Source organism: Bombus fervidus, chromosome 15, assembly GCF_041682495.2.
Source record: "Bombus fervidus isolate BK054 chromosome 15, iyBomFerv1, whole genome shotgun sequence".
NCBI classification, from domain to species: Eukaryota; Metazoa; Arthropoda; class Insecta; order Hymenoptera; family Apidae; genus Bombus; species Bombus fervidus.
The window spans coordinates 4,825,251-4,839,522 of record NC_091531.1 but is presented as its reverse complement, the minus strand read 5'-3'; the positions used below and the strand labels follow the sequence as shown (position 1 = coordinate 4,839,522).

General features: G+C 31.4%; 4 protein-coding genes across 11 annotated transcripts; 1 reads left to right on the top strand and 3 right to left on the bottom strand.

Annotated features, from left to right (window-relative positions):
- Positions 1 to 741: 741 nt before the first annotated feature.
- Positions 742 to 5,525, bottom strand: Rrp5 (Ribosomal RNA Processing 5). The gene is made up of 6 exons (XM_072017389.1): positions 5,388 to 5,525; positions 5,179 to 5,241; positions 4,548 to 5,106; positions 1,250 to 4,474; positions 1,019 to 1,184; positions 742 to 941 (listed from the first exon to the last, which is right to left on the bottom strand). The coding sequence occupies exons 2-6, from the start codon at positions 5,239 to 5,241 to the stop codon at positions 779 to 781; spliced, it is 4,176 nt and encodes a 1,391-aa protein (XP_071873490.1). The 5' UTR covers positions 5,388 to 5,525; the 3' UTR covers positions 742 to 778.
- Positions 5,526 to 5,553: 28 nt separating this feature from the next.
- Positions 5,554 to 6,615, bottom strand: LOC139994604 (NADH dehydrogenase [ubiquinone] 1 alpha subcomplex assembly factor 3). 3 transcript variants are annotated; one of them, XM_072017426.1, is made up of 3 exons: positions 6,484 to 6,615; positions 6,136 to 6,259; positions 5,554 to 6,059 (listed from the first exon to the last, which is right to left on the bottom strand). In XM_072017426.1, exons 1-3 carry the CDS (start codon positions 6,501 to 6,503, stop codon positions 5,664 to 5,666), a joined length of 540 nt encoding a protein of 179 aa, XP_071873527.1. In that variant the 5' UTR covers positions 6,504 to 6,615; the 3' UTR covers positions 5,554 to 5,663. The 3 variants fall into 3 exon arrangements, with proteins under 3 accessions (XP_071873527.1, XP_073968160.1, XP_071873526.1); XM_074112059.1 differs by having other exon boundaries at positions 5,554 to 6,056; positions 6,133 to 6,259; positions 6,354 to 6,489; XM_072017425.1 differs by having other exon boundaries at positions 6,354 to 6,489.
- A 104-nt stretch (positions 6,616 to 6,719) lies between these two features.
- LOC139994596 (uncharacterized) lies at positions 6,720 to 9,927 on the top strand. 6 transcript variants are annotated; one of them, XR_011801677.1, is made up of 6 exons: positions 6,720 to 6,861; positions 7,354 to 8,081; positions 8,157 to 8,288; positions 8,356 to 8,520; positions 8,624 to 8,921; positions 9,353 to 9,583. XR_011801677.1 is itself a non-coding variant. In XM_072017411.1 (6 exons), the coding sequence occupies exons 1-6, from the start codon at positions 6,798 to 6,800 to the stop codon at positions 9,629 to 9,631; spliced, it is 1,512 nt and encodes a 503-aa protein (XP_071873512.1). In that variant the 5' UTR covers positions 6,720 to 6,797; the 3' UTR covers positions 9,632 to 9,927. The 6 variants fall into 6 exon arrangements, 4 of the variants coding, with proteins under 4 accessions (XP_071873512.1, XP_071873510.1, XP_071873509.1 ...); XR_011801676.1 differs by having other exon boundaries at positions 9,001 to 9,583; XM_072017411.1 differs by having other exon boundaries at positions 7,354 to 8,035; positions 8,132 to 8,288; positions 8,624 to 8,788; positions 9,353 to 9,927.
- Positions 9,919 to 13,847, bottom strand: LOC139994597 (interferon-related developmental regulator 1-like). Its single transcript, XM_072017413.1, has 6 exons — positions 13,568 to 13,847; positions 11,665 to 12,143; positions 11,350 to 11,603; positions 11,042 to 11,285; positions 10,740 to 10,958; positions 9,919 to 10,644 (listed from the first exon to the last, which is right to left on the bottom strand). The coding sequence occupies exons 1-6, from the start codon at positions 13,599 to 13,601 to the stop codon at positions 10,558 to 10,560; spliced, it is 1,317 nt and encodes a 438-aa protein (XP_071873514.1). The 5' UTR covers positions 13,602 to 13,847; the 3' UTR covers positions 9,919 to 10,557.
- Between the last annotated feature and the right edge of the window lie 425 nt (positions 13,848 to 14,272).

Below are 14,272 nucleotides of genomic sequence, written 5' to 3'. Positions count from 1 at the left end.
GTCTATGACTACATTTCACCAATGTCGAAAGCGCCACAAAGACACAACGGTCGAAGAAGTAGACGCTGACCGCGCGGTTTTTGATTTAACTTCTCAGTTTTGGCTATTAGCTATTAAAAATTTGTAGTTCGTCCAAAAATTCAAATCGTGTCTCTCTTCAAATTGATCGACGATACACTTCATACAAAGCCTCACATAAATGAATCAGGTAGGGATCTCGATTCGGAACAATATGAATCTACAGTATGTACTGTCTTCAGGATGCAGCATGAATCATCTCAACAAAGATGCTTAAGAAGATAGACACAAAACGTAACAATCACGAACGGGAAGCACAAAAACGACTTCTTGGATAAGGATATCTACCTGGATACCTACAAAAACAACTAGTACAATTTCAGGCACAATTCAAATGTCGCAGAGATCTAAAGTCAATAGTGCGGACGTGGTTGTGACGATCGGTCAATTAAAACTACTGCTGTACAGTGGAGTAGTTGCGTCCCAAACGTGCTAAAGAACTTTTGATTGAAATCATATATTCATCCTTTATTTTTTCTCTTGATTAAACATATTCCTGGTTTTGTCATTACGAAATCAGAGAAATTATAAATATGTCAATTTATGTTACTTTTTTCATTTTTATATGTATCAATATTAATAGTATTTTGCATATGTGGTAGAAAACTTTACATAACTGGACTTTTTTAGGTATTGTGTAATTAAGATTTTGCTCACACGATGTAATAAAATATTTGTCAAAATGTTTTATTATTTTTTATCACTTTGTACACTGCTTCTCTACATATTCTACAGCCATTTGTTGAACACGAATCACATCTTCCTGAGTACCATGCTGTTCTTCAAAATTGATAAATTTTTTAAACAGGATCTTCATCTTTCTAGGTGGTAATGTCTGAACAACTGCTCTCTCTAGAACTTTCCTGTAAATACAAATTATTATAAGGTAAATTCTCTATGAAATTAAAAAGACAAAATATAGTTGAAAAAATATGTTTACCTTGCAATATCAATATCATTAGATTTAACTAGGGAATCAACATAACAAGACCATATATCCACTCGTTTCGGATAGGAACTTAGAATTTGTTCAAACAGAGTTTGTGCTCTCTCTTTATCCCCAAATTTGTTCTCCATAATCGCAAACCTTACCATTAGATTTACATCTGTAAAATTTATATTATATTAGTATTTTATTCTTTATAACATTTTATTTCTGTTGTGTACATACGTTCAGATGCTGGCAAAGATTGCAATGCTCTTTGCATAATATGTCTTGATTTGTCCTTCAAACCCATTTTTATCAAAGCTTCTCCACAATTAAACCATATTTCGGGAATATGTTTAAACTTTCCAATCATGGTATTAATTGTTTTCTCTAGTTCGATCTGCCTGCCAGCCTCGACATGAACAGTCAACATGTGATTGTATATTTTTAGCGAATCGTTAGATCTTACTGCCTCTTGAAAAACATCATTCAGTGATTCAGGAATTCCAAATTTAGACTCTAAATTCAACCACGCATTCCAAACGTTTAACTTTTCATTCTCTTCTCTGAAATTAATCGTTTTCACCGCTCTTCTCGCAACTGCTCTTGCTTTTTCGATTTCCGTCGTCTGTAAATGGTATGCCATATACTGTAACCATATTATTGAACTGTCTGGATTAGCTAAAACTAATCTGTCGAACTGATCTACAGAATTTGGTAACTGGTTATTGGCAAGCGCTTCTTCTCTTTGACGAATTTCACGTTCCTTCTGTCTATCTTGTTCTCGACGTTCAGCGGCGTTTAATTTCTTATTTTTCAGCTTTGGTTTTTCCTTTATTTCATCTTCACTATCGCTAGATGACTCTTTATCCTGAAGGAGAGTTAAATCAGGTTTGTCATCCCAGAAAAATCCACACGCAGATGTCCTTGGCCTCTGCTGGTTATCCTTATCATTATTAACATTTTTAAGTGCGTATCTCAAATTATTTTTGGAAGGGTTGGTATCTTCCAATTTAATCTTTTCTTCTTCTGTTTGTTGAACACATATTGTCTTTGAATATTCCTTTTCTAAATCATTCTCTGATTTTTCTCTGTTTCGTTTCCTTTTGTTTTCCATCTTTGGTACTTCCTGTAACTTTTCAATTTTTATTTTTTTGGCGAGTATCACATTCTCTTGATTTTGTTTCTTTCTTTTTAAGTTATTATTATCACCCGATGTCTCTCTCACACAATACTTCCTTTCAAACGCAGATTTTATGATGCAGAGAGGCATAATATCGGATTCTTTGGAATTTAATAAGGCGTAACATTTAATTTTAGAATGAACAGTATAAGGTGTTAGATCTGGCTGTAAATCATTTATGTGACGACGTACAGGTATCGCAGCTAAAGTTCCTTTACCAATACCTTGTAGGAATATCAAGATAAACCAATTTGTCACCATTAAGATTCTACCACGTAGTAATTTGCCGTCAGGGAATTGTATTTGCTTATTTTGTTTGGCACTTATTTTATGCATTATTGACGATAACGTGGTCAATTCGACAAGCTCGTGTACGTAATTTTTCCATATAATCGTCCCAGAAATTTTGTCCCCAATTTTTTTATTCTCAGAGTAATGATCCTTAGACACTATACCTAGCAAGTTATTCTGCAATTGTACAACCAAACCATCAGCCGTAATTTTTTCAATCTTTCCAGTAACTCTCTGCCCTAATTTTACAGATGAAATTGGTCTGTTTTTGTAATATGAATTACTTGAAAGTTCTACTAATTTATTAAAATACAGGATCAATGTATCCAATGCTGCCACCATTCTACTTTTAGGATCAGATAGATCATCGTATATTTTCTTTAGCGACAATGTTAGTCCTAATTGTTGTTCTTTCTTGTTAATAGAAAATATTTTTGCCATTAAAATTTGGTTTGTGTGCAGTAGATTAAAATTACTAACGTTACTATAGGACACATATCCAAATGGCGTACATTCTGCAACTGGTAAAATTAGTCTTATACCATCTGGCTCCATATCTTTGATCGTACAAGGTATACAGTCTCCTATTTTCAGTTTCTCAAAATTCCTGTATCTTCCTTGAGTTACAATAGTCCTAGTTAAAATTAAATTAGGTACTGTAGCAAATACAAGAGCTGAAAGTGTATCACCAGGAACATATTTTGATGCCAGTAGAGCTGCAATCTCCATACAAGGTGACATGTGACCAGCTGGTAAAAATCCTGTACTAACAGTTTGTCCTTCATTTCTACTGATTCTTAAATATAACCCTTGAGTGGATGATTCTATTATTGTGCCTTCTACTTCTTCACCAATATCGAATGCTGCTTTTTCAGCTTGTATATCCTGATTAACCATTTTTACAGTTATCTCTCCCGAATCTGTGTCCACTGTTTGAACTTTTACCAAAATTGTTTGTCCAATCGAATAGTTCCAATTTACGTTAGATGTTTCCGTGTCGAGAGCAGTATGTGAAATCCAACCTTTAACATCCCCGAAGAACTTTACCAATATTCCACGTTTATGTATTTGAATGATAGTTGCGTGGTGTTTCGAGTCAATTTTCGCGTCTTGTATGTTCGCTAAAATGGGCAAGTCACTCGTTATTAAAGACCTTTTCAAAGTGAGATATACTTTTTTTCGGTCTATATGAACGGACAAGACTCTTGCTTCTACTTCTTTGTCGACTTTCAGCTCTTTTAAGGCACTTAAACCTTCGTCAGATATATGATCTGGTGCAATTTGCCCATTAAATTTACCTAGTTGTACATTAACGAAACCATTCACTTTATCAATATTTGTAATCTTTACATTTACCACGTCGCCAGGTTTAAAATCAGACAATGAAAAGTACTTCTGTTCCAGCAGCGAACGCTGCATGGTACAGAGATAAATTCCATCTAACCAGCTGTATGATAATATTCTGCATTTATGTGTGGTACCTGGTGCAAATTTTTCAATGATTTTATTATATTCAACACCTGTTCTTTTCAAGGAAACGAATCCCCGTATTCCATTCTTAGTTAATTGTAGTACTATTCCACGAGATTCTCTGAATAGAGCAATAGCTCCTTCTACAACATCTCCAGGCTTAATAGTATTGTCTCTAGATTTATCTATCGTCGAGCTAAAGTATGCAAATTTGATGGTCGGCAAAATATATAATAATGTTCCAGTAATTGTCAGACTATTTGAATATTTAGATAAGGGCTCGTCTAAATATATTTGATTTATGAATCCTATATTGTTTTCATCTAATGAAACACATAAGCCATTAGACAAAACTTTCTTTATAGGAAGATTAAATTTTGTGCCTGGCATTAAGCTGTCCACTGATTTAATTTCTGTTTCACAAATAGCCTTAACAAGCTTCTCTTTCAAAGTTAATGTAATCGTTGATGTATTCTCATTAGTTCGAACTTCTTTAACATAGCATAGAAGCTGTTTACCTGGAACTACAGAAGACTCCTTAGTAATAATTGTTAGTTTTTTTCATAAATGTATACACTAAAATTTAAATTTACTTACACAAACATTTTTCATTGCCACTTTCCTTAGTAGGAATAAACGCTCTTACGTTTATTAAACCTGTATCTACCACATAACCATGATCTTCTATACTACTAATAGTACATACTATTTTTGAGCCACTATCTAAATAAGTAACATCTAAACTTTGATTTATCAGACTGGGCTCAAGAGATATCGAAATTTGCAATGTCTCTTGTGATTGTATAGCTTTTACATAACATACAACATAATCTCCATGGGTATATAACTCAGGAAGGGACTTAAATTCGTTTGTCTGAGAATCTTGTGATTTGACCAAACTTTGCAACAAATTTGTGTAACATTCACTGATATCAGTAATTTGGGCACGACCTACTAAGCCACCTGGCAAAGATATCAGCAAATCATAGTTTGTTACTTCAAAAATACATCCTAATACCACTAATCCTTCAGATATTGTTGCATGTGATAATCGTTCTGCAGTGTTGGGAACAAAATTTGATTCCCCTTTGTCTTGTTTCTTTGCTCTTTGTTTCTCACGATTCCTTTTACCAATTTTCTCATATTTGTCAAATAACTATTAACATACAAATATTAAATAAGTAATTTTAAGATATTAAATTATGATGGATATATGTAATAAATTTACCAAATCCGATGGTTTTCTTTCTTGTACTTCTTTTCCATTTCTTGGAAAGTTTTTCAACGTCATCTATGAAAAATAATTATGTTACTACTACATTACAAAAAGAAAATTTACAAAAACTGTAGAAAAGTATAACTATAAAGTACAGAGTTAAAGTATTATTGAAAATAATAATATGTCAAATTTAACGATTTATCTTCTTGAAATTTTACCTTTTTCAGTGTTAAATAATTATCTTTTTGCGAAAAAAATACTACATTCACACGCGGTGTGAGTCGTTATGGCGGTTTCTTCCACGTTTGATATTTACAGGTTATGTTAGCAACATAACTTGTAACAGAACTTTCCTCTATTTGTAATACAAAATGAAGTATTACATATGATTAATATAATTTTATTTCACATTTAATATCGTAACACATCAATATACAAATATAGAAATTATCCTATAAATATTATATTACTAATATATATATAGTGCTATTTAATTATTTATCTATAAGTTTACGCTTTTCAGTCGGTAGTCGGTGTACTCTGGAATATAGGTTAGATTTGTCAGGTAATGGAGGTATTAAACCTGCTGCGACGTATCTTCCATCATTTATGAGAAAATTGTATATTCCACAGGCTTGTCTTACCGGAAGTATTTCAGATTTAATATTATATTTCATTAATACCTTTTTTATTTCTAGAACTCTGTTATATTCATAATTAGTTTCAAGACCTAAAATTACGAGATCTAGTGCAGGATGTACAATAGTGAATAAAGATAAAGTTGCTTCATTTATGTCCTTCGCAGAACCGACATTCCAAGATAGAATCGTTCTATCAAAAATTACAAGAGGACCCAATAGTAATGAATTATCGTTTAATTTAAATCCCATCTATAAAAGTAATTTATATTTAAAAGTATACAACTTTATCAAGTAGTCTTATAAGAGGTACAAAATTGTTTTATACCGGTAAACATTGGGTTATTAAAAATCTGTTGTGTGTTTCAGCAATATTTCGATTATTAATGATATCTATTGTTGTTTTACCAGGTCCTTCATATTCTTTGCTAGTTCTTGAAGTATGGAATTGTCTGTAAAAAAGAATTATTTGAAAATCAAGTAAACTACACATTCTTTTTCCCCTGCAAGATTTTTAAAGAGTGAAAAACGTAATTTAATACATACTTGGTATTTTGTAATAATCGTTCTAAGATAGGAAAAGTTTTAGTCAAAAACATTATAATAATCTAATTAATATTTAATAATTACTTGCTTATTTTGTGAAGTAATCAATGTCAATCAGAAACGAAATTACCTCTCTGGTACTGTGTTCATCTGAACATATGACTCGGAGTTTCAGAATAACTATAACCATTCTATCTTCTCGATAGTCTATGACTGTTATCGATATCGTTTGATTGGTCGATTCAAATAGTATCAAAAATTTTTACCGGTACAAAAATATAGTGTTCAGAATAGTGAATAAAACCTAACAATATCCTATCTTAAACTCGATCATGGAGATGTTCGATCGGCCGCAACGTCCCCTTCCAATTTTCGTGTATTTTTAGAAATATTGTATGGAAAATAGTCTATCAGAGAGAAATAATTAACTTATTTTGACACGATATGGATAACGATTCGACAGTGAAAATGAGCAAGGGCTGCTGGAAATTTGACGAAGAAGATCGAGGTAAGACTTAAAACGCGGCAGGTTATTGAATGATAAATGTCAAAAGGCAAAATGAAACGTAAATAATTACGTACTACCATAGAATCATTGCGTTATAATTATTTTTTAATCCATTCACAAAATTATTAACCGTATAATTATATATCGTATGCACTTCGTACAATTTAAACATTAGAATTACCGATGATCAAAGTATAAAACTTGAAAAATCAAAACGAAAATACGTATAATGCGAAGCTTTATCCGTATATTCTTTATTTCCATAATACTTCATAAAAAATGCAAATTTCCAAAAATATACTGTTGTAGATCTATAAAATTTCTATAAAAAATTATGTATTAAGAATTTTAATCATTCTCATAAATCTGATATTAAGGAAATTTAAAGTAGCTCCAATTGCATAGTTAGTTATAATCTTTATTTTTTTCTTTAGTTATAATCTTAGTTATAATCTTTATTTTATTAAAATTAAATGTTTATTAATTTTATAGCGCTGTACATAGACATTGAAGACGACACTGAAGATGATAGAGAAAATAAAGTATATAGCTGCTGGGATCAAACGCCTGATATACTTCTAGAGGAAATTTTTTCTTACTTAACTATTCGCGAAAGATACTATGCATCTTTGGTATGTAGGTCATGGTATCGTGCCTTTAAATTGCCAAGGGTATGGTCTACCTTTACATTGGAGGATAATACACTTACTAGAGGCAAATTTAACTATCATAGTGGTTGGCAATATGTGTTAGATCATATGAGAGCTTCCGCATGTTTGAATAGAGTTGGCAGGAATTTCAGATCTCTAGTTTTTGACCCTATGTTGAATTTCTATAATCTTTATGAATTCATGAACATGATATCTTGGTATACTGAGAGACAAGGATCAGATAATACATCAGTGGCAGGAGTCGGTACTCACATTCGACGACTTAAGTTTACATTTCCTTGTAACATGGCAAATAGAGATGATCCTGATAGTATTAGACTTTTTGGTACTGGTGGAAAATTATTAGAAGCATTGAAGAGGCTAATGCGTAATTTACGTAATTTGAGATGCTTAGAGTTGATAGATCTTATGTTAGATACCAAAGAAGCTTTACATTTAATGGATGATATCTGTGCCAATTGTACTCAAACATTGACGAAGCTGATTCTAATCAATACCACAAGGTATTATTGCCCCCTTCTACATGTAGGAGTATTTATTAATTTAAATGTAAGTTCATTCAACATAAAAATATAACACAATTCATATGCATTATTTAGCTTAAAATATTTGTTTTATGCAAAGGTATTAGTCATTAGTCCACAAAACCTCCATGAAGATGTGATAGATTTAATTGGTTATACTAAATTACAACATCTTCATATCCTTCAAAATCGCTATAGCCAGAAAGATACCACAATGAGATTGGTAATAATTGTGAATATTAATTTTATAAAGTGCATGGTTCCAAATGCAATAATTTAATTGATCTTCATTGATTTAGCCTACAAGAAAAGCTTGGATAAAAATGAGAAAAAACAATCCACACATTAAAGTACATTTTGAAGTGGAAAGTTATAAACCTACGGATATACTTTTGCCTATTGATTTGCTAGAACATGGGAGTATTCCATGTCACAGTATAGTTTTAAATACTCCAAATACACAGGTTAGTATATTTTGTGACTACTTGCGTATATTTGAACTGAGTATATAAAATATCATGAAAATTTAATAATCCAAAGATTAATTACATAGATTAAAAATTTCAGATTTCATCTTCAACTATTCTTAATCACGGAACGTTTTTCGAATCGACAATAAGGGTGTATGCATTCAAAGGTCTAACCAGATATTTTGCGCCTAGAAATTTTTCGCTAAGATTGGATGAAGCAATAGTACAATTTTGCAAAATGTGTCCGAACCTTCATACACTGGTATCACTTTGTGTTTGAACGAATTTCTGATGTATATCGTGATTTTCTTAAAATCAGACTCTATGACTCTAACTCTTAATGTGATAGCATGCATTCGAATTTTTGTTATACAAAAGGCTTTATCTCTATTTGTGTAAGTTTTATCTAACTAGATTGCATATATAATGGAATTTAAAGAAACACATTGAAAATATGAAAAACATCTTTTACAGCTTCTATGGATCTATTTATATACATATGTTGTGTGGCAATATATCAATGATTTGTCAATAGTACACAAGGCAACAGATTTAAATTCAGATCGATTACTGTATCAATGACTTGGAAGCCAATCAGTGGGAGGCAAACATTTTACCATGACACATTTGATAACTTGCCTGGGCTTTTGGTTATTGAACGAATAATACTTCATACGATTACGTTAATCCACGGATTGGTTTCCTTAGTATTCAGCTAATACATTTGTCAAATTGTCTTTCAAATAACTAACTCATAAAAAAGATTTTGAGTAATTTGAATTCATAATTCAACAGAATTGTATATTTAATAAATGTTTTTCTACAGATGATTCGAGATAAAATTTCAACCGCCACGATATTAGAAATCGTGTCTACAGCAAAGAACCTGCGTTGCTTGTACGTCCGGAGATATTCAACCCTAAAGAAATGCGACGGGGATTGGTTAAAAATTATGAATTGGTCACCAGAACATTATCAGTGGATTAAAGAAAATAGCCGTAGCTATGAAAGTACGGAAAAAGAGGTATCTAGAATATTAAACTACAGGTGGCACATGCTAACTGAAAGAGAATTTAGAGATCAAATGGTAAAATTATATTTATGATGTTCTCATAAAAGAAAAAAAGGAAAAATTCTTACAAAAAGTGTTTTATATTAAACAGATTGCGATTATGCAATAATTAAACTTTTATAAAGTAATATGTGTGTGAAAAATACCGTTTGGATAGTTTATATATTACATACAATTCGTCTAATGTATTTATACTTTCTGACATAACTGTGATGATGTAGATAAGAGATTTACTACATATTTGAAGATGATTGAGGGGGATTGTTATGTACACAGATCTGTACAATAATCGAATATGTAAAATAATAAAATGACAGTAATTGCAAGTATCTCCACTTTATTTTATCATATAATATATAATGAAGAATTCCTATCCTATATTTCATAACTTATGTTATTATGTACAAAGCCAATTCATATATTTGTATATATTGATTCTTAATAACATAACTTATTTAAATAGTTACATCTAATACAAACATTTAGCGTATAATTTTGTGTACATTCTAAATATTACAGAAGTTAAAACAATCGATAATAATTCAAGCATTAAAATTAGAAAAAAATTATTTTTATACCGCAAATTTTACACAATTATACTAATATAACAATAATCTTAAATTCAATAGAGAAAAACAAGTATAATAGATACCAGTTTTGTGGAGCATGTACATATTTTAATATTGTATATACAGAATTGAAATAGTATTAAACAACATTCGACTGTAATTAAGAACGAGTTAAAACAAATTTTCTATTTACCCAATTTAAATGAAATTTTGAAGTACAACAGTTTTTTTGTTCATCTCTATTTACAATTTAAAATAGATTATCGTGGAGAATAGTATGCAATAAGTTTTCTTATGTCCTTATAGAATGGTTATAATAAATAAAAAATTTAATCGTGTTTTTTATTTGAAAAAAAATTATCTAGCGTATAAAAGCAGAAAGATGAAGAATTACGTTGCCAAAGCTGCCGATCGTTTGTCCCGGTTTTTATTACGTTGAATAGTACGTGCCTTACATGCAGCAGCATTCATCAATGTCTAAATGAAATATAATAAAATTTACACAATTAATTATTTTATTTCTTTAATGTTAATGATAATTAATCTCGTAGAATTAAACTTAACAAACTTACTCTTTCTAATTTACTCGTTGTTTTCTGATTTAATGGTATCGGTAAAGCTTTGTTACCAAGATGAAAGATTTCGCGCAGAAGTTGATTTTCTGCAAGATGAATATTTATACCTGGACCAAGCAATCTACAGCATGCGTTGTACTGAGTTCGTGCACACCATCCTTCTAAATACAGAATTTCTTGACCAAATTTTACATGCATTTCTGGTACAATGTCTTCCTAATAAAAATCATAGATGTCATCAATAATACAGTATACGGTGATTACGTACAATATTTCAATATTCTTATTGTGAAACGCACGTCTATATAACGAAGTATGTCTCTGAAATTAGCTCTCTGTTGCTTGCGATCTTTTTTTGCTCTGTACTTGTTCGAATCCGTAGCCAGCTCTTTTAACACCTCAATTAGATCTAACGACCAATCTTGCTCGTAATCACAAGAGAAATCGCGACCCAGTTCGAATATTACTGCTAGAGCCTCGCCAGCTGACAATCTTATGTCCAAATGCGGTGATTCTAGTAACTCGCATAATCTATTCAGGGACCTTCAATAAAAATGGTTAATTTTATTATTTCACATAACTTTTTAGCCCATTTGAAGATACTTACGGCATGTAACTATTGGTTCTATTGCTCGCAAGCAAATTATATATATCAGCTGGGGGCATTACTGTTAAAAGAAGTGTCCACGCTGATATAGCCGCAGAATGTAACGCTGCAACCTCCACAGATATAGTCGCTATAGCACCATTCCCTTTTAGGTAAGAACCAGAAAAGATAGTAGACAGTAATTGCACGATTTCCATAGTGACGGTCGCGTCATTGCCCGATAAGAATTGATTCATGCTTAGAGCCCAACAACACTGTAAGTAGATAATTTATTATTCGCATATAAATCGAACTGTTGTTTTTTTTTTGTTTTACCTCTGAACGCGCTTGTGTGGAAGCCGTGGTGTCGCTGGCGATAAGAGTCAAAGTACTTTTCAAATCACGACAGACTACTTCTGCGCTTTCGAAAGCTCCCAGTTGAACACAAAGCAAGGTACTTAATCTGGCTGCTGTAGATTGTTCTTCGCTACGGCCCTTTTTCAAACCCCGTTCCACTGAATCTGTGATGGTCATTTTCCTATCCTCTACAAAATCTGGAATGTACTTGATGGCAAAGATTTTTTCCATTCCTTTGAAGCAAATTGTTCTGCCCTTTGCACTCTTCTGTGTTAAACCATCAATCGCTTCCTTCAGTTTCTCCTCGAATGCTTCTTGCTGCACGAATTCATCAACCTCATTATCATTTACATCATCTAACATGCTGCGATTGTCAGATTGACTACTGGATATGCTGCATGCATCATTATTGATCGAATCTTCATCAGATGTTAGCTCAGCTCTTTTTCCAGCATGACCTATAGGCAGAGTGATTTTCTTGTTACAGGTAATATTTAATAAATACAAAATATTGTAAGAAAGGAAATAAGATTGCTTCTATTTTTATTATATAAAATAATACATTGAAAAGAAAAAAAGGGTGAAATGATCAATAACAAATGATGAATGATCAATATCTATGTTTAATTTATGTAGATAATAGTAGTCAAACATAGCAGATATTAAAAGCAAATGTCATATTACATAATGTGAAGTCTAAACAGCTGTTAGATGTTGCTATCTAAAATAATTGTACCATATGTGACTGTCTAGATAAAAATTTATTTAATCTATATAAAATTATAATTCCATAAAAAGTCATTCAAAAAACAGCTGTATAACTTATTATAAACCAGAAAATTACTACAACACATTGCATGATATAAGCGTTACACATTCATTATAGATATTTGCAATTCTAATGAATGCAACTTTTCAAATGTTTATGACGCATACTGATAATTGCATGATATGTATGAGTTATATAAATAGATTACTTGTATCAAATCACGTAGAATTAAATTGTATGATTTAGCTCATTATAATCTTTAATTTTTAATGTGCATAAAAATAATCAACATTCTTGAAGTATATTTATTATTATTCGTTATTATTTGTAAAATAAAACGCAAAAGTAACATTTACGCAGCTCAAACCCGCATCGAGGAAATGATAAGTTTACCATAATAATCTGTAAATGATAAATGATATTGGATCGAATACTACGTATGACGATCTAAATTTAGTACACATAATGTGAAAAAAAGCATTGGTTGTTTTGAAAAGCATGATTCATCTACCTAAACATTCGTGTAAGCTTTTGTAACATACGAAACATACGAAACATATCTCTTTTTGATTAAACATTTTGCGACTCAAAAAAAAATGTAATATTTACAGAACAAGCATTTCCGCATTATTTTCTACATTTCGTTATGCAATACGAATAATGTAGCGATTGGTATCGTTAGTTCTTAATTCAAACATAAAAATTTTCCTTCTATCTCTAACCCAAACCCATGTGCGAAAAGCATGAAAGTCACATGGCGATAGGTGGTAGTCATGATGTTACTTCGACTCGAACATATCGTCAAAAATTTCATAGATCGATATACAATTTTTTCAGCCACGACATCATTTTGTGACTTTATTCATGATATTGTTGAAATAATCGGAATAGCTGACCTTCTAGCATGTGACGTAAGGCGAAATAAATAATATTTTCAATGCTTGATGAGTCATTCCAGGAAAATGCTGATAATTTAATAAAGAACGTTTAGCGCGAAGTTAATCGAAATTCTTTTGGTTGACGTCTGGCCTTAAAGATATTTTAAAATGATCATTTTGCATTCATATATCAGCAGGCGAATGAAATGAAAAATGAAAAGCAACTTTTCCTCACCGGATTTTCGTCTTCTACCTCCTTTGCCTGGCATCGTTCTTCACTTTCCTTATAGCACAATTGATACTAACAGAAATACTTAATCAAGAGGGTAAATGTCTTGCACTATTAATTTTCTTTCGTATACTGAACACGCTGCATGAATTTTTAATTAAAATCTGGTAAAAACTCATTAACATGTTGCGAATTGTTCAAAACATACACGTCGAGACAGCCTACGATGGGCTTTCTCAAGTGCACTGTCTTTCACGACCTGCGCTGCGAATCTACACGAACGTAGGCGAATGTGCGCGAAACACCGATTGCGCATATGGTACATATTTCTATAAAAGTCACGTGCTTGCCAATGAGCGCGTTGATTTGATTGAACCAGGGGAATACGACCAATCAGCTTGCATCAATTGAGCCATCGCGCATGTGATACTGTTAGTTTCAGTAGAAGATATTCTCATTTTATTATATATTATTATATTATTATATATTATTATATATAATATTATTATATATTATATATTATATATATATAGAATCTGTACACTTGTCAACATCTTTCATGAATATATTATGTCTGTTATACGAAATATTTTGAAGTTTTATTAATTTGTAATGAAATCCAAATATCATGATCATATTGGTAAAATTTTCAACGATTCTGAAAATGTGTAAATATATTATATAAATATTTTAACAACTAATCATTTATAA